The sequence below is a fragment of the Aricia agestis genome, chromosome 3 (assembly GCF_905147365.1).
Source record: "Aricia agestis chromosome 3, ilAriAges1.1, whole genome shotgun sequence".
Classification (NCBI taxonomy): domain Eukaryota; kingdom Metazoa; phylum Arthropoda; class Insecta; order Lepidoptera; family Lycaenidae; genus Aricia; species Aricia agestis.
The window spans coordinates 15,544,188-15,567,249 of NC_056408.1; the positions used below are offsets into that span (position 1 = coordinate 15,544,188).

Here is a 23,062-nt window from a genome sequence, read left to right on the forward strand (position 1 = left end):
TTAATAATACAATTGATAATGATCATTGATTTGCGTGATATTTACTGCAAAAAGTTAATTAATGCGTTACATGTAATATGTATAAGCTTAGCTCTCCGTCCAGTTGTTAGTTATACTTCGTTATACTGTGATGTGCACAACAAAATAAGGAAAAGTTGAGTGCCTCCATGATCTACCTCTATTTGAATTGTGTTTAAAGTCTATAGCTATTCATTAGATAACTACACAATATAGGTTGTTGTTGTTGTTGTTATTTATTTATCAAATAAGACATACAAGGTATTCGTATTTTTTGTTGTTGTAATATTAATAAATGTTAATAAATAAATAGAACAGCAATATATATAAGCAGGACGTATATATATTATAGAATAGTAGAATAATAATCATATTCATTGAAGTTGTTGGTTAAATTAATTAGCAAAGTGAATGTTAATATACTAGAATTTGTAATTCTTAATATAAAATAATTATTTTCACTTAAAAAAAGTTCTATATAATTAAAAATTATGTTTCTAGCGCTTGCTACGCCAGTTCGTATCCTCTACGAAAAACGACGCCTACGAAAATAATCAAAAATCCAATTTCTCCTATTAACCGATTTCAAAAAAGGAAGAGGTTTCTCAATTCGACCATAATATTATGTTCTTAATTGTTAATAGTATTTTGATTTATAAGTAAAAATATAATTGAAATAATTTGACTTTTTGTCTCTTTTACAGAAAATAAATTAAACAATACGGAGTTAACAATGATTTAAAATAATATAACTTTTTAGATTTTAGATTTTGTTGCAAATATGAAGTGCAATAAAGGAAATACTCCCAGTAAGTCCATTACTTATTGTTGCTTATGTTATGATTTTGTATAACAAGTGACATACTTATTAATTTATTTAATATCATTAAACTATGATCCACACTATATCCATACTAATATTATAAATGCGAAAGTATCTCTGTCTGTCTGTCTGTCTGTCTGTCTTGCTTTCACGCCAAAACTACCGAACCGATTGCAATGAAATTTTGTATACAGTTATTCTAGAGTCTGAGAAAGGACATAGGCTACATTTTGATGTGGGAAAATATCTTATTTCCATGAAAATATCGATGAAAATGAATTCGCATTGCGCGTGGCCAGCGCTCATCCCGGGGGTCCTGGGTTCGAGTCCCGCAGGCGGAACAAAAAGTTTTCAATGTTCCTGGGTCTTGGATGTGTATTAAAATAAAATTTCAAAAATCTTAAACATATTTTATGTATAATATTATAAAAAATCCAGAAATATATCGATGCAATGAACATTTTAGTTCTAATACGATTCAACAGATGGCGTTTTATTTTTTACTTTATTGTAACATAGAACTAATCATACTTATTAGTTAGTATGTTTTTGTTTATAGTTTTTAATACGTTAGAATATTATCTATATCTATACCAATATTATAAATGCGAAAGTATCTCTGTCTGTCTGTCTGTCTGTCTCGCTTTCACGCCAAAACTACTGAACCGATAGTAATGAAATTTTGTACACAGATAGTCTAAAGCCTGAGAAAGGACATAGGCTACTTTTTAACTGGAAAAAGGGGTTGTAAGGGGGTGAAAATGCATAAATTTGGTTAAATTAACTTAGTTCCAAAAAACTCAAAACAGATGGCGCCAAGAGTCCCCTAGATCGCGCTATTGCTTGCTCATGCGTATTTCTATAAGAGGTGGTACCATGTTGAGGTAGGAATCACGATTCTTTCGATTGTTATACACGTTAACACTAACTAATAACTCACCTACCAACTTAGATATCAAATTCAAAAACAACAGCGCCAAAACTACTGAACCGATTGTAATGAAATTTTGTACACAGTCTAAAGCCTGAGAAAGGACATAGTCTACTGCTTACTGGAAAAAGGGGTTGTAAGGCGGTGTTTATGCGTAAATTTGTTCAAATTAAGTTAGTTCCAAAAACTGGAACAGATGGCGCCAAGAGTCGCCTAGATTGCGCTATCGCTTGCTCATATGTATTTCTATAAGAGGTGGTACCATGTTGAATTAATATTTCGATTGTTATACATGTTATTAATTAACTCACGTACCAACATAGATATGAGAAACAACAGTCTACCAATAATAAATACTAAATAGTTTATGGGTATTGACTATTGGGCAAAGCTAAAGTTGTGTAATGCATTATGCAGCTAAGTTGTGTAGCGCTAAATAAGCTTTAGGTATAAAAAAGTTTAATTAAAAAAAAAAACATTATGTGCACACTACACGGCTGTTTTGGGTATTTTGATTTAAGGGGTACCAGGGTTTTAAAAAGCTTTTGACACCAATTTTATTGACACCGCGCGCTATAAACTGAAGTCCACGCGGACGAAGTCGCGGGCAACAGCTAGTAATATTATAAATGTGAAAATGTGTCTGTCTGTCTGCTTCTTCTCAATGAAACCGGTGAACCAATTTTGTTGAAATTTGGTATGGATTTACTTTATGTTCCAGGAAGAGACAGGATTCTTTCTATCCCAAATAATTAACGGTTCCCACTTCCCGCGCGCTAATTTTGTACAATGCTGCAATGTGTTAAAATATTAGCTTAGTTTAATGCACGGTTATGGCAATATATGAAAAATTCGTGAAAATTAGATGCATCTTTGTAATTTTTTTCTATCGTGAAAATCTTGGAAATCGAATTCTTGGAAAATTATAATGTAGTAAGTATATCTATGTTTAAAATGAAACAATTCGGGGTTTATTTTCAAGTACAAAAATGAATTATAAAATTGTCAATTTAGGGTTAGTCACCCCCTTTATATTATATTTACCAGGGAGGGGCCAAGCTTCGGCTGGGTGATAACCCCGACCTACCCCGACCTTACAGTTAACAGGCGTAAAATATCTCATCCTATAATTTGCCGGAAGACCTCACCGGTATAGGGGATAGAAGCATAGTGCACCAAATCTGAGGATTTTTAAGGTTCCGTAGTCAACAAGGAACCCTTATAGTTTCGGTCTGTCCGTCCGTCTGTCCGTCTGTCTGTCTGTCTGTCTGTCCGCGGTTTTACGCAGAGACTGTAGGACCTACAAATTTGTAATGCTACATTAATGCAGTTATAGATGATGCCGACAAAATGGTACATAAAATCTTAAAAAAATATTTTTTATGGTACACATCAAGCGGGGATGATATTTTTTTTTCGCGTCCACCCCACCGTGTGGGGTGTCATTGGATAGGTTTCTTAAAAATGTTATGGATATATATTTTATAGATCATTTTCTGATTAAGGGATCCATTTGTGAAATATTAAGTCTTAAAGTGGAAAAAATAGTTAGAGTTCAGTGTCCCCCCCCTTCTACCAGCTAAACGGTTGCTTCTGGAAATGTGAAAAAAATCACAAGAGTAGGAAATAATATGCTGAATTTAAAAGGAAAACTATCACGGCTAATAAGAATTCACAAATCATAAGTTATTAAGTAATAGTCGATCGACAAAAAAATGTATTCGGCGAAGTATAATGTCGGCTGTACACTCTCGCCGAGAGCTCTCGGACGAGAGTCTCGTGCGAGAGCCCCTTGCCCGAGTGCGATCATGTACATTCTCGCTTAGTTCAATCGCAGTTATGAACTCAGAGTAGATGGACCATTATTTTTCTTTATGAGATGGACGAAAACACTTCTCTTGCAGCTCCTGTAGCTCTCTGTGCTATGAGCTATTATAAATAATTAGTAATTACTAAATATTTACACAATAAAAATTTAAAAAATGGCGAAAACGTATCTACGATCAATGATCATTGATCACCATTCACCATGTATCGAAAGATATAATTGCAATCCAAAGATCTATAATCATATTTAATTTTATTTCTTACACATAATGACTGATGATAATGAATGACGTTTATTATTGTTATTTTTCTGTTCTGCACTGTCTAGCGGCGCGACTAGTAGTGAAAAACGCGAGAGTGTACAGTAATGCGCTCGCTTTCCTCGCGAGACCCTTTGTCTCGGGCGCAAAATACCGACACCGAACCGAGAGGGTCCGAGACAGGCGAGACGAGGCGAGCGCACCCATTTACACTCTCGCACTTGGGCCGTCTCGCTGTGTCTCGGCGAGAGTGTACAGCCGACATAAAAGGGCCCAAAGGCCCACAGGCCTGCACGGCCGGCTGGCAACGACACCATTCACTATCCTGCATAGCCGGCGGACGGCAAGGCGGCCTGCCGTGAATGGGCCCTTTAAAGGAACTTTTCGTTCAAATTCCTTTGAAAGTAACAGAGATGATGTTGTTAGTAGTGTAAAACATGTTATAAATATACATTCATTGACCATACAACAATTTTAAAAAAACTAGCGGTACTACGGAACCCTATTGCGCGTGGCCCGACACGCATTTGGCTTAAATCTTACTTACTTAAATCTGACGGTTAATCAGGCTATCCGTTTGCCCGTTCCTGGCCCATACTTGTTTGCATATTTAACCCAAAAAACATTTTGACAGAATTTCAAAGTAGAAGTAATCTATCTTATATCTTTAAACGAGCAATTCTTGTATATTTTTATAATCGGAATCTCGGAATCGGCTCCAACGATTTTCATGAAATTTAGTTTATAGGGGGTTTCGGGGGCGATAAATCGATCTAGCTAGGAATCATTTTTGGAAAATGTCATTTTAATCGTGTTTTATCGAATACCGAGCAAAGCTCGGTCAAACAGCTAGTATACATCTATATTATCTATATCTTAATATATATATTTCTTGTGTGCGTGTGTATGTGACTGAACTCCTCCTAAACGACTGGACCAATTTTGATGAAATTTTTTGTGTGTGTTCGTGGAGACTCGAGAATGGTTTAGATTTACAGTTTGGTCTACTGGAAAATGTTTTTTCAATTAATTTCTTATTTATAAGGAGTTGTTGATTTTGGAATGTTTTACATTAGATCCGGCGGACGGCGCTATCATCGCATTCAATATTATTCTATTTCAATTTTAGTTTGTCCTGACTCCTGACAGATGGTGCTACGATTAATTTGAAAAAAATTTTGTTATTCAATTCATGTGCTGATTAAAATATTAAATAAATAACACATAGGCTACAATTTTAACCGACTTTCAAAATAGGGGAGGTGTTATGTTCGTTTTCTTATATTCAACGATTTCTCCGCCGTTTGTTAACCGATTTTCAAAATTTTTCTTTTGGTATATAGGGTATCATCCCAATTTGGTATTATATTCAGAAAAGTGGTGATCTGATGAAGGATCCATAAGTAATCGAGGGAACTCCTCAAAACTTATAGGGAAACATATGGTGACTTCGGTTTCGTGAGAAGTATTCTAAGCATATGCTACCAACAAGTAAGATTTTGCACCGAGATATACCTGGTATACCGTGGTTCGGAATTCCTGATTCTTTATAGATACAAGTTTGGGAGTTTCGGCGTTGTTTTAAGAACAGAAAGCATATGCTACTATGCAAATTACATTCTTCATCATCATCATCATCATCATCACTACCATATTATACCATTTCATAGTCTTTTAGATCGAGACTCGAGTTTGTCAAGCGATAATTAAAAAAAATCTATATCTACCTAATATTATAAACCTGAAGAGTATGTTTGCTTGAACGCGTCAATCTCAGAAACTACAGGTCCGATTTAAAAACTTATCTCAGTGTTAGATAGATCATTTATCGAGTAAGACTCATCATTTATCGAGAAGGTTATATTATATTATTACTCTAAGACTAATACGACAGAAGAAACTCAGGAAAATGTGGGAAAAACGGGGGAAATATTTTTTATGGGAAAATGTACCTACGGATTCTGTAAAATTTCTAATTTACGCGGGCGAAGCCGCGCGGGACATCTAGTTATTACATATAAATAAAATTGGAGTGTCTGTTTGTAATGTGAAAATAACCGTTTTTACTACATGCATATGAATATTTAGACGGTACTACACCAAAATAACAATTTTTAGAATTTTTGTCTGTCTGTATGTCTGTCTGTTTGTTCCGGCTAATCTCTGAAATGGCTGGAACTATTTTGACGGGACTTTTTTAGGCACATAGCTGATGTAGTAGGGAATAACTTAGGCTACTTTTTAACCGACTTCCGAAAAGGATGAGTATATGTATATTATTTAACTTTTTTTATAAATGAACCTTAAAAAGGGGATTTCTTTTCTCTTTTTTATTATCTTTGTTATCACATTTTGCTGACTCGGACGAAGTCGCGGGCAACAGCTAGTCAATACTAATATTATAATTGCAAAAGTGTGTCTGTCTGTTCTCTCCTTTTAAACTTCTTTACGTCCAAACCACTGAACCGACTTTGCGAAAATTTGCTGTAGAGATTTGAGTCCCGGAGAAGGACATGGAATCTCAGAAAAATGTCCAGTTTTCGAGTGATTAACAAATTTTGGCGCAAGAGTTGCGGGCGTCATCAAGTTTATAATATGATTTTAACCGACTTCCAAAAAGGAGGAGGTTCTATGTTCGGCCGTGGTTTTTTTTTTGCAGATACAAAGCTGCTTAGTCTGCTGAGTGTTGTGTTCCTGATCCTCCCGATTATATCCCTGGTCATCAACCCTCTGATGTTGATCATCAAAAACGTAAGTGAAATTTTCAGTACCAATATAATACATACTCGTACTTAATATTATAAATGCGAAAGTGTCTGTTTGTCTGTTACCTCTTTACACCCGAACGAAATTTTCTGAAATAAGCGGCTCTAGACAAGTGGCAAGCGATTATGGTAAACGCTAACTACCGCTACAAAGTGTATGCGATTTGATATATTAAGTCATCGCTTCGCTAGCGAATACTAATGAGATATGTCAAATCCCATACATTTTGTAGCGTTAGCATTAGCGTTTACGATAATCGCTTGCCACTTGACTAGCCCCGATGATATGGAGATTGGAGGTGCTTTAAATCCCGGGAAAAGACATTAGATACTTATTATCCCGGAAAATGTACGATTCCGCGATAAACCAATTTTGTCGCAACGGAGTTGCGGGCGACATCTCGTTTCCTAAGGCTGGTTTTATGCTTGAGCAGCGCGCGCAACTTTAAAACGCAACTACATACATTACATATACATCCATAATTCCATACATCTTCGAACGCGCGATAAAACCAGCCTAATAAGTCAGCAAATGCCAGACTTTCGATATTATGCCCTAAAGGAAGGTAATTATTGTAATCAGACCCCTTCGTTTCCTAAAGTTTGGAAGTTACATGGGAGAGCCATGCTTCGGCACGAATGGGCCGGCTCGACCGGAGAAATACCACGTTCTCACAGAAAACCGGCGTGACACAGCGCTTGCGCTGTGTTTCGCCGAGTGAGTGGGTTTACCGGAGGCCCAATCCCCTATTCCCTACCCTACCCTATTCCCTTCCCTTCCCTTCCCATCCCTACCCTTCCCTATTCCCTCTTAAAAGGCCGGCAACGCACCTGCAGCTCTTCTGATGCTGCGAGTGTCCATCGGCGACGGAAGTTGCTTTCCATCAGGTGACCCGTTTGCTCGTTTGCCCCCTTATCTCATAAAAAAAAAAGTTGATTAATTAATTTATGGGAAAAAAATGGTGTTTCAAGGGTGATCATCAAATCGTTTTAACTTCTAAACTATCTAAGTAATTGAGGGCAGGAATTTATTGTAGCTAAAAACCTCTTCCTCTTAACATAAAAAAGAAAAAATGTGATAAGCTACATTTTTCAGAAAAAGCCAATAGTTAAGAAACACACAGAAAAACCTGAACTTTTTCCTTTAACCCTAGAAGCCTAATCTACGTCTGCGAGGCGTACACGAAATCGAATATAGTTTGTATTTTTCTAATGATTGAAGCTAGTGCATTGTGGTCTTACGCCAACTCAGTGGAAGCCAGGAGCTAGCATATGTATGATGTCCTTATCGTGAAAATAATTTCCACCATTTTTGAGTTATCGAAGGATTGCGCGCCTGCGAGACGTATGTTTAGGCTTTGTGTAAGTTTTACCTAGGTTTATGTGATTTTACTTTTGCTTGTTTCTCGTACTTTTTATGTCTTCTTCGACGTTGTTTCAGACATAAAATGTTACAGTCTCAAAAATTATACGAAAACGATATTTTAGCAATCCTAAATGGGAGAGATAATCCTTCTTTGGAAGATTCGGGTACCAACATAAGTTGAGAATGACCAAATTATCGACGACGACGTTCAAAGGGAAGAAAAAAAAGTTATGTAACTGAATTTGTTTCATATTTACGTTAATATTGCACCTTTTATATCTATAAAAAAAGGAAAATATCCAATTTGATCTGTTATAAATGTTAAAAAATCTGTGTGTAACGACCGCAAGGTTTATTATATGTTTGTAGACTGCTCTTAAGGTTTACCTATTCTTTTGAAATCTAATTAGTTTATATATTTGCTCTATGAAAGACTAATTAGAATTAAAAAAAACAAAAATTTCTTTACAAAACTAATATTTTTCTGTTAATTTTTGAAGAAGCTGAATTTTTGCACATAACAAAAACACATACACACAGAATAAAAATATTTATTCTTGTGATAAATAACTATGACTATAGTAATTATTCATGAAATGTCGTTTTATTCTTAGTTAATATTCCAATTTCCAAATTTAAGTTTTCAGTCCAAAAAAAAAAGCAAAATACTGCTATTTTTACATTAAAATTGTGAATTATATTATGTGTACGCCTCTGAGACGTACATTAAGGCTTTGTGTACTCCTGAGATAGATTAGGCTTCTAGGGTTAACTTTTGTTTTTCTGTTTTAATCTACGAAAATTAAAACCAAATGCCTATTTAATTGTAGTCTACGTGATAAGCTATCAAATGCGACCTTTTTAGGGTTCCGTACCCAAAGGGTAAAAACGGGACCCTATTACTTAGACTTCGATATATGTGCGTCTGTCCGTCTGTCTGTCTGTATGTCTCCAGGCTGTAACTCAAAAACGGTAATAGCTAGAGAGTTGAAATAAAAGAGTAAGAGATAGGATAAAAATGATAGAGGTGACGCCTTGATAATTTGACGACCTCTGTGGCTCAGTGGTGAGCGCGTCGGTAGCTCAAGCCGGGGGTCGCGGGTTCGAATCCCGCCGATGGAACAAAAAGTTTTCAATGTTCCCGGGTCTGGATGTGTATTAAATATGTGTATGATATAATAAAAATCTTAAAATGTATGTATAGTATAAAAGTATTAAATATATTTCCGTTGTCTGGTACCTGTAACACAAGTCCTTCAGGTACTTAGCACGGGGCCAGACTGACGTGGTGTGAAGCGTCCATAAATATTATTATTATTATTATTAATTTGGTTGCAGCGATATCGATTTTTCTCAACAATGACTAAAGCTAATTAATTAAAGTTAATTGTCACAATTCATCATGTCTTTGTCTTTGAATTACTCATAGCATAATTACTGAAAACACGATTGGTCAACTTTTATAACACAAAATAATTATTAATCAAAAAGACCTCTATAAAAACAGGGATTCTAATTTTGCCAACAGAGGAGAAGCTTCCAAAATTTGTAAAAATAAAAAAATAAAAATAAAAATAACTTTATTAAACATGTGAAAGGGACAGAACACAGCCAGAGTTAAATAACAATAAAACAAGGAATTCAAGTAAATTGACATGACGCATACAACATTTAACTACCTACTTAAAATTAAACTCGGCTATGGCTGTGCAATGCACACACCGCATGTTTAAAGGGGTAATCCACTCAGGCATCGACCGCGGCAAGCCGTGGCGCCTGATCTTCCGTGGCCCCCTGTCAGTCTGTGATCCCACAAACGGCACTCTCTTATAACTTATAAGTATATCTTGTAAACATAACAACAAACACATACATGAAATATAAAAACTGGACAAATATTTACAATGGACAGATAAAAGCGGCAATTTTCCCACGGTCTGCAACACGGGCTCGGGAAAGACAATGTAATTAAGTTTTAAAACAAGTTAGTCGGCGCGGTGACGCGCTTAGGTACAGGTCCCGTCTATGCGCTCGACCTAATTAATATACTATACCTAGTATAACTATTTACTGCTACACTCAATAACAATTTATCCTTAACAATAATTAAGTACCATATTATATAAGTAATAACTTTAATAATAGAAATAAAAGTGCATAAAAATGTGATCCTGGGTTGTACAAAGATTAGTTCAAGTTACGCCAGTATTATAGTACTCTGTGGTTCAAGCTACACTATAATTTGCCCATAGCGTATATGAAATATATTTATGGTTTTTAAATTAGGTACACGGCAAAAACCATTTTGTCGCTTACGCCCTTTCCATTTCTTGCTGTTCCATTTCTTGTTTTCTATGAGAGGCCGTCACCTTAAATATCCCGTCGTTTGTCGCCTATCCTCTATCTCCGTCCCGTGTTCCTGTCCTTTGTCTCCTATACTCTGTCCACACCAAGTCATTTACCTACTTATGAAAGAATTTTTTACGATATCTGTGGTTTGAGTCCCGCCGTCGCGTCGGAAGCTACTTAAGAGTCTCCGATACAGAAGACAGCTGGTCCGACAAGGCTTTTAACTGAACTTGGGCGGGGGCGCTGCTGGTAAAGGAGAACTGTCAAAAATGGCGTTTTTGTATGATGACAGCGTTAGTTTCTTTTTTCGCCACATGCATTTAAAGCCTTGTCGAGCTCTATGGTTATGGTTAAATATGGCATCCATTTTTGACTTTAACCAGAGATTTGACATTTTGCATTGTAGTTAAAGTTACAATTATAGTTAAAGTATTAGTTGGTGCAACCCACCCTAAGGGTGAAGGCAAACGAGCGTAATTTGTGAGTTGTGAGTCGCAGAATTTCTGCCGCGTAAACATCTTTTCATACAAATCATGACTCACAAAATTACGCTCGTGTGTATGTAAACTGAATGCAGCAGAATTTCTGCCAGCCGAAACACTGCCGAGACACTGGTGTCGGGACTCATTGTATAATTTATCTATGTTTGCTTAATGCTTTTTCGCTTTTTGCTTTGCATGATGTAATACAAGCATCAAACTTTTTTGTCACTTCTAAATTATGATTCCTATGTTAAAAATAATATTATTGTGTTAATTTTCTTATCTTGATAATTTTGAATTTGTGCATTTACAGCATGTACTTACAAAATAATTAAAATATAAAATTAAGGCGTCTTTGTCCATTATTGTATATTTATTGTGTTTCAGCAATGAATATCAAATATTATTAAGTCTTTATAAAATATAACTTTTTGTATTCATTACATTAAGAAAAATTTAAACCCGTCTAGCATGCCATATTATGTAAAATTATACTTAATTAGGTACTTAAAATAATTTTAATATTTTTTTCTTGCCTTTTAAGGAAGTTGATGAGAAGTTTTTTTTGGCAAATAGGTTCGACAAAAATATGTTTTTGTCGAACCTATTTGAAGAAAAATGAGTTGTTACGCGATTTTTTCCTAATTATTAATTTAATTAGTATCATAAAACTTCAATTATTACGATAAATAGAAATGTTGCGGGAACTAAACTGTAAAGTATGGTACTGTAAGGTGAAAGGTCGGGTTTCTTTAGCTCCTTTGACTCAAAGAGAATATAATCACTATGCTTTGACTCAAATCGGAAAAATGTTTAAACTTCCTGCCACGTTGCTGCTAAAGCAGCACTTGATTTTGTTCAAGCGGAATTCGTTTAAATGGCATTAGTAGTGCTAGTTTTCAATTGGTTGGGCACTTGTTTGCGAACAATAACGGCCATTCTTATGTCGGAGTTCGGACATGTAACAACGTGCTTAATTTACGTGTGCAAACTTTATAGTGAAACTGAAGTATTACGGTGAGTTTCGTTTAATATTATACTAAATCAGGTCAGAAATATATTAAGGACTAGAAATATTAAAGAAACAATTGCTTTTTTACGAGATTTAATTGATAAAATTTAGTTACAAAGTGTGGGGACTGGGGATACTTCGCCTCGTAAATTCGGGTAACATTGGCTCTTGAGCCAAAGTTGAATTCATTACATTTCATATCTCACAATGCCATCAAAACATCGCCGTAAACCAGGTAGTCGTCGCTATATCGATTACTAGACGTTCCGCGCGGCTTCGCCCGCGTAAATTAGATATTTCACAGAAAAATTAGTGTAGTTAGTTAGTCTAGTTTCGCACAGATAAGAAGTAGTTAGATCTATTTCTTATCTGTGCCAAACAACAGCAAAATTGCTCCAGTAGTTCGTGAGATAAGCCCTTTCAAATAATTTCCCCCGTTTCTTCCACATTTTACTCTATTCCTTTGCTCCTATTAGTCGTAGCGTGATAAAATATAACCTATAGCCTTTCTCGATAAATGCACTATCTAACACTGAAAGAATTTTTCAAATCGAACCAGTAGTTCCTGAGATTAGCGCGTTCAAATAAGTCCTTTCAAATATATTTACTCCTGTTTTCCACATTTTCCTCTATTTCTTCGCTCCTTTTAGTCTTAGCGTGATAAAATAATATATCCTATAGCCTTCCTCGATAAATGGGCTATCTAACACTGAAAAAATTTTTTAAATCGGACCAGTAGTTCCTGAGATTAGCGCGTTCAAACAAACAAACAAACAAACTAACTAATAAACTCTTCCGCTTTATAATATTACGAGCTTTTGCCCGCGGCTTCGCTCGCGTTAAGAAGTATTATTATATACAAACTTTCATCCCCTATTTTAACCGCTTGGAGGTGGAATTGATCAAAATCCTTTCTTAGCGGATGCCTACGTAGATGTTATCTACCTGCATGCCAAATTTCATATATAAATATATATAGATACAGATGAAGAACTTGAAGAATGTTTGAATGTTGTGAGGTCCAGGGCCATGCCTCAGCGAGAAGCTGCCGCTATGCTTGGGATACGAGGGCTGCTATTTATGTATCCGGAATTAAAAAAAGAAACAAACATATATCATTTAATATGGTTTAATTGCTTTTCAAAATATTCGCCGCGATGATCGACACACTTTTGCATACGCTGGAACCAATTTTCATAGCACTTTTTCCATTCTGATTGAGGTATCTCCAAAACGTGCATTTTGAACGCATCAACAGCCTCTTCGCGGCTCGAAAAACGTTGACCACGTAATTTGTTCTTCGCGTATGGAAATAAAAAGAAATCGTTAGGTGCCAAATCAGGGCTGTACGGCGGATGACCAGTCAATTCGATCTTTTGACCCTCCAAAAACTGAGTTGTTTCAGCTGAGGTGTGACAGCTAGCATTGTCGTGATGTAATATGATTCTGCGTTGTCGGTTGTCCTTTCTTATTTCTTCAAAGACTTCTGGTAAACAAATGGTCGTATACCATTCAGAATTAACCGTTTTACGATTCTCTAATGGCACTGTAGCCACATGTCCATTAATTCCAAAAAAACAGGCGACCATTTGCTTCAAAGTACTTTTTGCACGAGTAACTTTTGTTGGTTTCGGCTCATCTTGGAACACCCACACCGTTGACTGTTGTTTAGTTTCGGGGTCATATGCATAGATCCAAGATTCATCACCTGTGTAGATATTATAAACGGCTTTTGACGTACCACGGTTGTATTTTTTTATCATTTTTTTGCACCAATCGACACGAGCCCGTTTTTGATCGATTGTCAAGTTGTGCGGAATCCAACGCGAACATATTTTTTTACAGCCAAATGTTCGTGTAATATCTTATGTATGCTCGTCATACTTATGCCTAAGGACGCCTCTATCTCGCGATATGTAACATGACGATCACGCATTATTAGTTCCCGCACAGCATCTATATTTTGTGGGACAACAGCTGTTTTTGGGCGACCTTCTTTATTTTCATCCGTGAGCATAGACCGCCCACGATTAAACTCACTGTACCAGTGATAAACAGTGGTTTTTGATGGTGCTTCATCTCCAAAAGTTGCGGTGAGTTGAATAAAGCACTGTTGTTGATTTAGCCCACGCCGAAAATCGTAGTAAATCATTGCACGAAAATGTTCACGCGTTAAATCCATGGCAAATGAAGACACGCAATTTTCAAAATGACGCCACAATGGAAAAATAATTGACAGTCACATGAAACAAAATGTATTCTTCAACCAAAGAGTTCTATTTTCAAATGTTGTAATTACTTTTTAAATATTGTTCTTGTAAGTGGCCAGTTCCGGATACATAAATAGCAGCCCTCGTAATATTATTTAAAACGTAGTCAAAGTAACCCGACCCGACGGTATGCTTAATTATTATTTTATAGTTGTTAAAAAAATGTTTAGTTCTCGTGACAATTACACATAAGTTAGTACCTAATGACAGTAATTACTGATAAACAATTGAAAATTACTTATCGAGATTGTTTACAATACAATAAGTACAGTTAAGTGTAATAATTAAAATAATCTTAGTAACTTTTTGCTGTAAGTAAGGATTTTTATACCTCGATTTTCACTTCCTACAGGCTACCCAATAGCTATGTTCACACTATGCAATTTCATCTTCAATTTTCGTCATCATCTTTTTGTTCAACTTTCGTTTGGCTTATATAGAAGGCATAGAAATAAATAAGACTAGGAGAAAGTATCTAGTACTTTCTCCTAGTCTTATTTATAGCAACGGGAACAGTTTTTACTTTTGAGACTTTATACAGGATGTAACAAAATTAAGTGATGATACTTTAGTCACATACGTACACACCGTTATAGGCGTATGTGTGTACTATACAGTGTATAGAGGTAGCTGAGATTACCAGCGCTGAAAATGCAACATTTTTTGTGTTTTGTAGGAATTGTAGAGCGTCATGGACTTTTCAATACCAAAGTTTCAAAAAAGTTACTCTATGTAAGGAACCATAAACTACGACAGTATATTATAAGTCTATGTAAGGAACACACCATAAGCTTTGTCCACATTGTGCCTTTTTTTTGTTCAACAAGGGCATGCGTTATAGCGCAGTCAACAGCGAAGGTGTGGCATGCCCGTGACGCGTCAAAATCCACTAGCGTTAAAAGAAAAGTGTCATAGCGCGCGCTATGATTTCAACGCGCGTTACGGGCATGCCTCACGTTCGCTGTTGATAGCGCTATAAGGCATGCCCTTGATGAACAGACCAAAGTTAATTTTTAACGAAGTACCTACATCTTCGAACATGCTTGGTCAGCACACAATGGGTCGGTGGTCCGGATGCGGACCGCGGTCCGCCATCTGGTGACCCCTGCTCTAAAGTATTATCACTCAGTTTTGTTTCACTCTGTATATGAATTCCTAATTATTATAAATTTTTAATGATCTAAGTACTTTTTTAATTGAATTTCCTCCAACAGAACCTCCGTATATACGAAGGCTCATTTGTATACAACTTGATGGTGAACGAGTCAAAGAGTGTGACCGTTCGTGTCTACCTCTTCAACGTCACCAATCCCGAGGAATTCCTCTCCGGAGAAGATGACAAGCTTCGGCTCTCAGAAGTGGGGCCTTTTACTTATCAGTAAGTTTATTATCTTATTGTCTGACAAGATAGATGATCTATACGGCGAATATGTAAAAACCGGCCAAGTGCGTGTCGGGCTACGCGCAATATAGGGTTCCGTAGTACCGCTAGTTTTTGAAAATTTTGGTATGGTGTTTTACACTACTAACAACATCATCTCTGCAGAGAATACTTTCAAAGAAATTTGAACCAAAAGTTCCTTTTTACTTCGCCGAATACATGTTTTAGTTGATTGACTATTACTCATTAACTTATGAAGTCTTCTCAGCCGTGATAGTTTTCCTTTTAAATTCAGCATATTTCCTACTCCCGTGAATTTTTTCACATTTCCAGAAACAATGGTTTAGCTCGTAGAAGGGGAGACACTGGACTCTAACGATTTTTTCCACTTTAAAACTGAATATTTCACAAATGGATCCCTAAATCAGAAAATGATCTATAAATATATCCATGTAATATTTTTAAGAAACCTATCCAACGACACCCCACACGATGGGGAGGGCGCGAAAAAAAAATTCATCCCCGCTTGATTTGTAGGGGAGGTACAATAAAAAAATTTTTTTAAAGATTTTATTTTGTCGGCATCATTAACATGTGTATTCATGCCAAATTACAGCTTTGTAGGTCGTATAGTCTCTGAGCAAAACCGCAGACAGACGGACAAACAGACAGACGGACGGACAGACCAAAACTATAAGGGTTCCTTGTTGACTACGGAACCCTAAAAAGTCCTGCATCATATCTGATCACTGATCAGGCATCAGGCAAGAGATCTTATCTCTTCTCGTGTCGATGTTTCGTCCCAATGGGTTATAAGAGTAAAGGAAGAGAGAGGGTCTTATAGGCCTGGAGATTCTGACACAAAATTCTTGGTCATTTGTACCAGTATGGCGGTTTTACAGGGGTATAATTACGTAAAGGCAAAAAGGAAAATGATGATCATAGCGCTCGCACTGGCAGCCCAAGCGCGTGGGAGTTAATCGAACGTGTCGGATAATTGATAAATAACTAGTGTCGAACGATTTGTTTCACAAAAATGCTTATATTTTCAGATAGTCGAAAAAAAAAATAAGTAGGCGAAAGCGTAATGCCATACTTGTCGGGTGCTGTTTACAGCCCGCCATACCGATGCGAATACGTTAATTTTAATTTAAAAAATTGTACCATTTGTACCAGGCTAATTTTTGCATGCAATGATCGTCGAGTAGACATTCACGATAATCACCTTGCCATTTCTTCGTCATTTTTCCGACAGCGCCCAATGGCCGCCATACCACTGCAAAGGTGTAATTTTCTTTTTTTTTTCGCCAAACGATTTGTACCAGTATGGCATTTAAATTTTTGGAAAGTATTTGACAAAATATGACCGTTATTATTTTTCCCGTACTACTAGTAGGGGGAAAAAGTGCTGCCATACTTGAAATACTTATTTATATGACACGTTTAAAAAATACGACTATAAAATACGTAAAATCATTTTTTAAATCATGGCATCATTGTAGTCTCGTCATTTGGCAATTGTACCAAAAAAAAATCGTTACAGATTGTAACCATGGGGCGGGATGACTCTAGGACTTGAGCAAAAAAGTGATAAAAATTGGACGATTTGTAGCAGTATGGCATTTGGATTTTTGGAAATTATACGATACAATGTGACCATTATTATATTTGCCATACTTGTAGTAGAGGGAAAAAGTGGCGCCATACTTGAAAACCCGTTTGAAATTACGAAAAAATCTTAGGATTTTGAAATAATATTGTTCATATTCGCTGCCTCCCACAGGTGTGGCATTATCAGGGTCCTATTTATGATCATACAGGGAACAGATAAAAAAAATTTTAGGGTGGTACAAATCGTTTGGCGAAAAAAAAAATTACACCTTTGCAGTGGTATGGCGGCCATTGGGCGCTGTCGGAAAAGTATGGCAAGGTGATTTTTGTGAATGGCTACTCGACGATGATTAGCTATGCAAAAATTAGCCTGGTACAAATGGTTCAATTTTTTTATTAAAATTAACGTACAGTAGAGTCCGTTTATAATGACATCGAAAGGAATTGACAAGCACGTCATAATAAGCGGACGTCATACAAAGCGTTTTGTGAAATGAAAAATCTTTTTTATGTAAATATGTATGTACTTAAGTATTTTAATACAGAAACATAGTAATTAAATATGTATACATACATATTAAATCAAAATCAAAATTGCAATCAGCACATTATAACACATACAAGTGTATTTTTTACTGTAAGTAATCTGTAATTTTTGTCTGCTTTTGTTTTTGCCTTTTCCTGTAGCATAGGGCCGCTGACAGGTATTCCTTTGTTTCTCATGTTTTTAAACCACTGAATTAATGCTTGATCAACATTTTCTTGTCGTGATTTTCGAAGCCTCTTCGGTTTCAAAACATTTGAATTGAACGATTGCTTAATGCGGTTCTTGTTTTTAAAAATTATTGAGATTGTCGAATGACCCACGCCAAATTCCTTTGCGAGACACGAGTTAGATTCTCCATTTTCTAATCTGCATATTATTGCACCTTTCTCCGCAATTGTAAATGCTTTACGTCATTGAGACGACATTTTTTTCACAGTAACAAACGAAAAACATGCGTGACCTTCAAGCGTCAATTACTCACTGAGATTCAAAACAAAAACAAGCCACGTGCCGGACGTCGTCGGGAATCAACGAGCATTACCGGAGGTGTAAAGAATCATGTCGGTCATTATAACCGGACATAATTTATTAAAAATGGGTCATAATAAGCGACATGTCACTGTAAGGAAAGTCATTATATCCGACTTTTTTATAAAGAATTTTATATGAAAACCAACCTTCGTAGTGTAATTATAACGTCATAATAACCGGTTGGTCAATATAGGCGGAGTCATAATAAACGGATTCTACTGTATTCGCGTCGGTATGGCGGGCTGTAAGCCGCACCCGACAAGTATGGCATTACGCTTTCGCCTACTTATTTTTTTTTTTCGACTATCTGAAAATACAAGCATTTTTGTGGAACAAATCGTTCGACACTCGTTATTTATCCGACACGTTCGATTAACGCCCACGCGTTTGGGCTGCCAGTGCGAGCGCTATGGCCATCATTTTCCTTTTTGCCTTTACATAATTATACCCCTGTAAAACCGCCATACTGGTACAAATGACCAAGAATTTTGTGTCAGTATCTCCAGGCCTATTATGCATTACGCACAAGACAATCACTCAATAATTTATTTGCTTTAAAAAAAATTCATGGCCTCCTTTCGATGAAACTTATATTATACATTGTGTTTATTGGCAGCATCGATTAATGCTTCTTTGATTTCCATCTGCGCCAATTTGGGATTGAAAAATCATTATGATCGAGAACGACAAAATATTATACTCGTATTATGTAGGTAACTTAGGAAAAATTATTTCCTTCTACTTGTTCGACTGTTATGAACAGTAGATAAGTAGAAGAACCAAAATTAATTATTTTTGGAAATCATTCCAGGGAGTACCGATGGATGGAAGACCCGGTGCTGGACGAGGAGGCTGGGGTAATGGGGTTCACGCTGCGGACACGGCCCGAGTTCGTGCCAGAGGAGTCCGTCGGTGACCCCATGGAAGTTAACGTGACTGCACCTAATATGATCTCATTAGTAAGTAGTCGATATGTTACTAAAAGCTCAAACTTCAGTAAATCTTAAGATATGAGTGTAAATCTTAGGATTTACCGACACGAGTGGGTAATGTTAGTATTTCTAATAATTACGACGATTTTTTTCTCCGGTCGAGCCGGCCCATTCGTGCCGAAGCGTGGCTCTTCCACGGTTAATAACACTTCAATAATTTATAATAATATTAAAATAAAATAAAGATTTATGGGGGCCTTCCATACTAAAAACACAATTTCTGGCCTGTTTTTGCTCTATAACGGTACGGAACCCTTTGTGCGCGAGTCTGACTCTCACAGCCGTTTTTTTCCAACATAATATACTATGCCTAAAGCTTAGGCCAAACCTACGCGTCAAAGCGTCAAAAAGCCTAAGCTTTAAACGTAAATCCTAAGATCTACCAACTATATGGTCATGGGCGTACCCAGGTTCTGGGCCAGGGGGGGGAAAATTACCCAGGTTCTTGGCCAGGGGGGGGGGGCAAATTACGCAGATTCTGGGCCAGGGGCGGCAAATCAGATTTTTTATAAGCTAGTTGTTTATAAAGAATAAAAAATTAATAATTTTTAGTTGTATTGCAAACAAATGGCAAAAATTCGTTATTTTTATAGATGAAAGTACTAGATAATATACTTAGTAGGGACGTCAACATGATCCACATAGAAAATCTTAGGATTTACTGCAGTTCGAGCTTTTACAGTAACAGATATTATACATAGTATAGTGAGTGTGGCAAAGCGCGCCACCCCGGAAATTTCCAATCAGTAGTATGGAATTAAAGCTATATAGCGCACTTGCCGGGTAGGCGCGGTTTGCCACACTCACTATATCTAAAACCTAAAAAATATCAGATTTATGTATGAAGATCAATTTTTTGTATGAGAATCCATCCCAACATCGGGAACCACAAGATAGCCTGGACTTAACGACGCCTTTTTGAGAGCCACCACGTACCCGCAATTTTTAATCAACTGATAGTTTGGGCACTGCCTCTGCCTCATTGTTTTAAACGAAAAAAAATGGAGAGGTGTCAGGAGACACCCAGATGGAACGAAGTTATTTCTTATGTACAACAAAACCTGTATTAAGTCAACAAAAAAAATCGTCGCTACACCACACTGCTCAATGCTAGAGAGAGAGAGAGAAACGCGATACATACTTGACGTGACGTGACACACGAAACTTTTGTGTCGTTACAACTTTTAGTCTAGCCCCCTTTCGCAACGCACGATAAGTAACTTCGTTCCAATAAAAACTTTGAACGTTTCAGGCGGTAGCATCTAAGGTCGGGACCTTTCCCTATTTTACCAAAACCGGATTCAGTATATTTTTAAATTCGATCAAATCTAAACCAATAATCAACGAGCGAGCCTATAACCTGATGTGGGGATACGACGAGCCACTCCTTTCTATGGGCAGGAAACTTCTTCCATTTGTGGATTTCGATTCTCTCGCGATGTTGAAACGGGTAAGTTTATTATTTTTGCTAAAATACTATATCTATACGTCATCAAAACAGTTTTATCGCTTCTAATAAAGTTTTTAATTTTGTATTTAAGTTATTTGACCCGAGGACTAGAATAAAAATTGCTACTAATAACGAAGACAAGTTTAGAATTCTAACTGTTGATAACTCGAGTGGTGTATTAACCAGAGGCTATGGAGACGAAAACAAACGGTACGTACTGAGTATAAAAAACTTATATTTTTTAATGTTGCTAACTATGGCCCTATGATTAATATTAACATGATAGTCCGTGGTAATGTTAAAAATGAAACGAATAGCTAATACCAATCTATAGAATTGAATTGAATAGAATGCAAATAAGGTGGAGTTAAATTAAAGAACTCTACGGTGAATATTAATATAATCTTTATAATTTCGGTGGCAGATGTAATACTTACGAAGATACTTACGAAGGCATAGGCTTTCCCTTTGGTCTCAAGCCAGGGAGAAAGCTTCGGATATACAGAGATGTTCTATGTCGGATAATCGACCTGGAGTATGTGGATACTGAAAATATAGACTACGGGCCTGAAGTAATGAGGTATCAGTATGCTGATCAAGTCTACGGTAACACCGAAGCCAACGATTGCCTCTGCCAGGCGAGCTGCATTGATGGCGTTACAGACATGTCACCATGTTTCTATGGTAAGTACTTATACAAAATATTATATTAGTTTTTCTAAGTGTCTGCGAATAATATAAAATCATTCTAATTCATAGTTTCTCAACCTTATTTTGCTCACCGCCCACTTTGAGAATATGTTTTTTTCTAGAGCCCCCCATCTTAATTTTACTTACCATCTGTCGCGAATTTAAAACAGCTATTGCCACGATTATATTTAAACGTAAGATATTATAATATTATAGTAGTAAGATCTCTGTACTTTAGCCTCGATCGTAGTAATTTTTATTTTATAGTTTTTAGTAAGTAATGATGATTTTAATCCATTGCTCGTCCTGCCAAAATACGTGCACACGTGATAAAAATGATAACAATAGGTACCTATATTAACAAAAATTAAACGATATTAATTTTTATTTTACTTTAATACGTGATTGGCGTGTATTTTTTTGCCTTTTTGGACTATATTTTTTAATCTACCCACGCCCCATCTGCGCCATCTCAATGCCCCCTAATTTTCTCTGGGTATTCTACTGCCCCCGAAAGTCTCAAACGCCCACAAGGGATGAGATGAATTTTATACGTGGGAGAGCCATGCTTCGGCACGAATGGGCCGACTCGACCGGAGAAATACCACGTTCTCACAGAAAACCGGCGTGAAACAGCGCTTACGCTGTGTTTCGCCGAGTGAGTGAGTTTACCGGAGGCCCGATCCCCTACCCTATTCCCCTCCCTACCCTCCCCTATTCCCTTCCCTACCCTCCCCTATTCCCTTCCCTTCCCTTCCCATCTCTACCCTCCCCTATTACCCTATTGTCTCTTAAAAGGCCGGCAACGCACCTGCAGCTCTTCTGATGCTGCGAGTGTCCATGGGCGACGGAAGTTGCTTTCCATCAGGTGACCCGTTTGCTCGCTTGCCCCCTTATTTCATAAAAAAAAAAATTGAACCAATGAAGTTAATTTCTTAGAGAAATTAAATGATTCGCAGCAGATGATACCAAAAAGGTATTTTCTAACGTTTGGGGGGGTGAAAATAATATTATGAATATCAGGGTAAGTATGTTTTCTTAAAACCAACCGTTTGTTTTCAGGACTTGGTGTAGGAATTTCTAACGCACATTTCTTGCACGCAAACTCTAGTTTATACGAACGAATTGTTGGAATGAACCCCGACGAAAAGAAACATGGAAGTGAATTTTTGATTGATACGGTTTGTTTACTTTTATTGATTTTTGATGATTGAAATAATTTTCTCCTTACTTTAAATAATGTTTGATATTTTCAGATAACAGGCTCCGTATTGAAGACACGATTTTCATTGCAAGTGAATATAGTTGTAGACGATGTTAATTACAACAGCAAATTCAAGCCCTTCTCAAAAATGGTGGTGCCTTATGCTAATGTCATAGTTGTAAGTATTTTTGGTATTTATTTAAGTAAATCAATACAATTGTCTATAACTAAGTTATCGTTTGTTGAGTTTAATTAAGTTAAACGTGGCCCCGATAGAACAATAAGTATAAATTACACACGATGTGTACCTACTGTGTATGTCACAAGGTGTTTTATTTGGGCCTTTTTTTTATACTATGTAAGAAAGACGCAGAATTACATACTTTATTCAATACAGGCGCGGTCCGAAGGGGGGGTCACGGGGGACATGACCCCCCCCCCCCCCCCCCAAAATCTGGGACAAATGGATAAATCTCAAAATCTTGCCAAATAATAAAAGGAAATTTCTAGCTACTGTCTCCCCCCCCCCCCGCTACTGTCTGACCTCCTCCAA

The 23,062-nt window shown here is 36.7% G+C and overlaps 1 protein-coding gene and 1 long non-coding RNA gene across 2 annotated transcripts in view; one reads left to right on the forward strand and one right to left on the reverse strand.

Moving 5' to 3' along the window:
* The first annotated feature begins 754 nt into the window (after positions 1-754).
* LOC121740199 (lysosome membrane protein 2-like) overlaps positions 755-23,062 on the forward strand; it is a 28,113-nt gene continuing 5,805 nt past the window's right edge. Inside the window, exons 1-9 of the mRNA XM_042132835.1 lie at positions 755-827; positions 6,519-6,610; positions 15,318-15,481; positions 18,985-19,132; positions 20,418-20,615; positions 20,707-20,825; positions 21,034-21,299; positions 22,368-22,486; positions 22,562-22,687. Coding sequence (XP_041988769.1) covers positions 800-827; positions 6,519-6,610; positions 15,318-15,481; positions 18,985-19,132; positions 20,418-20,615; positions 20,707-20,825; positions 21,034-21,299; positions 22,368-22,486; positions 22,562-22,687 — 1,260 coding nt within the window. The 5' untranslated portion in view covers positions 755-799. The remainder of the gene's footprint in view (positions 828-6,518; positions 6,611-15,317; positions 15,482-18,984; positions 19,133-20,417; positions 20,616-20,706; positions 20,826-21,033; positions 21,300-22,367; positions 22,487-22,561; positions 22,688-23,062) is intronic.
* On the reverse strand, positions 9,733-17,632 carry LOC121740202. Its single transcript, XR_006037607.1, has 3 exons — positions 17,623-17,632; positions 15,722-15,726; positions 9,733-9,816 (listed from the first exon to the last, which is right to left on the reverse strand). It is a non-coding gene; the product is annotated as an uncharacterized LOC121740202 (long non-coding RNA).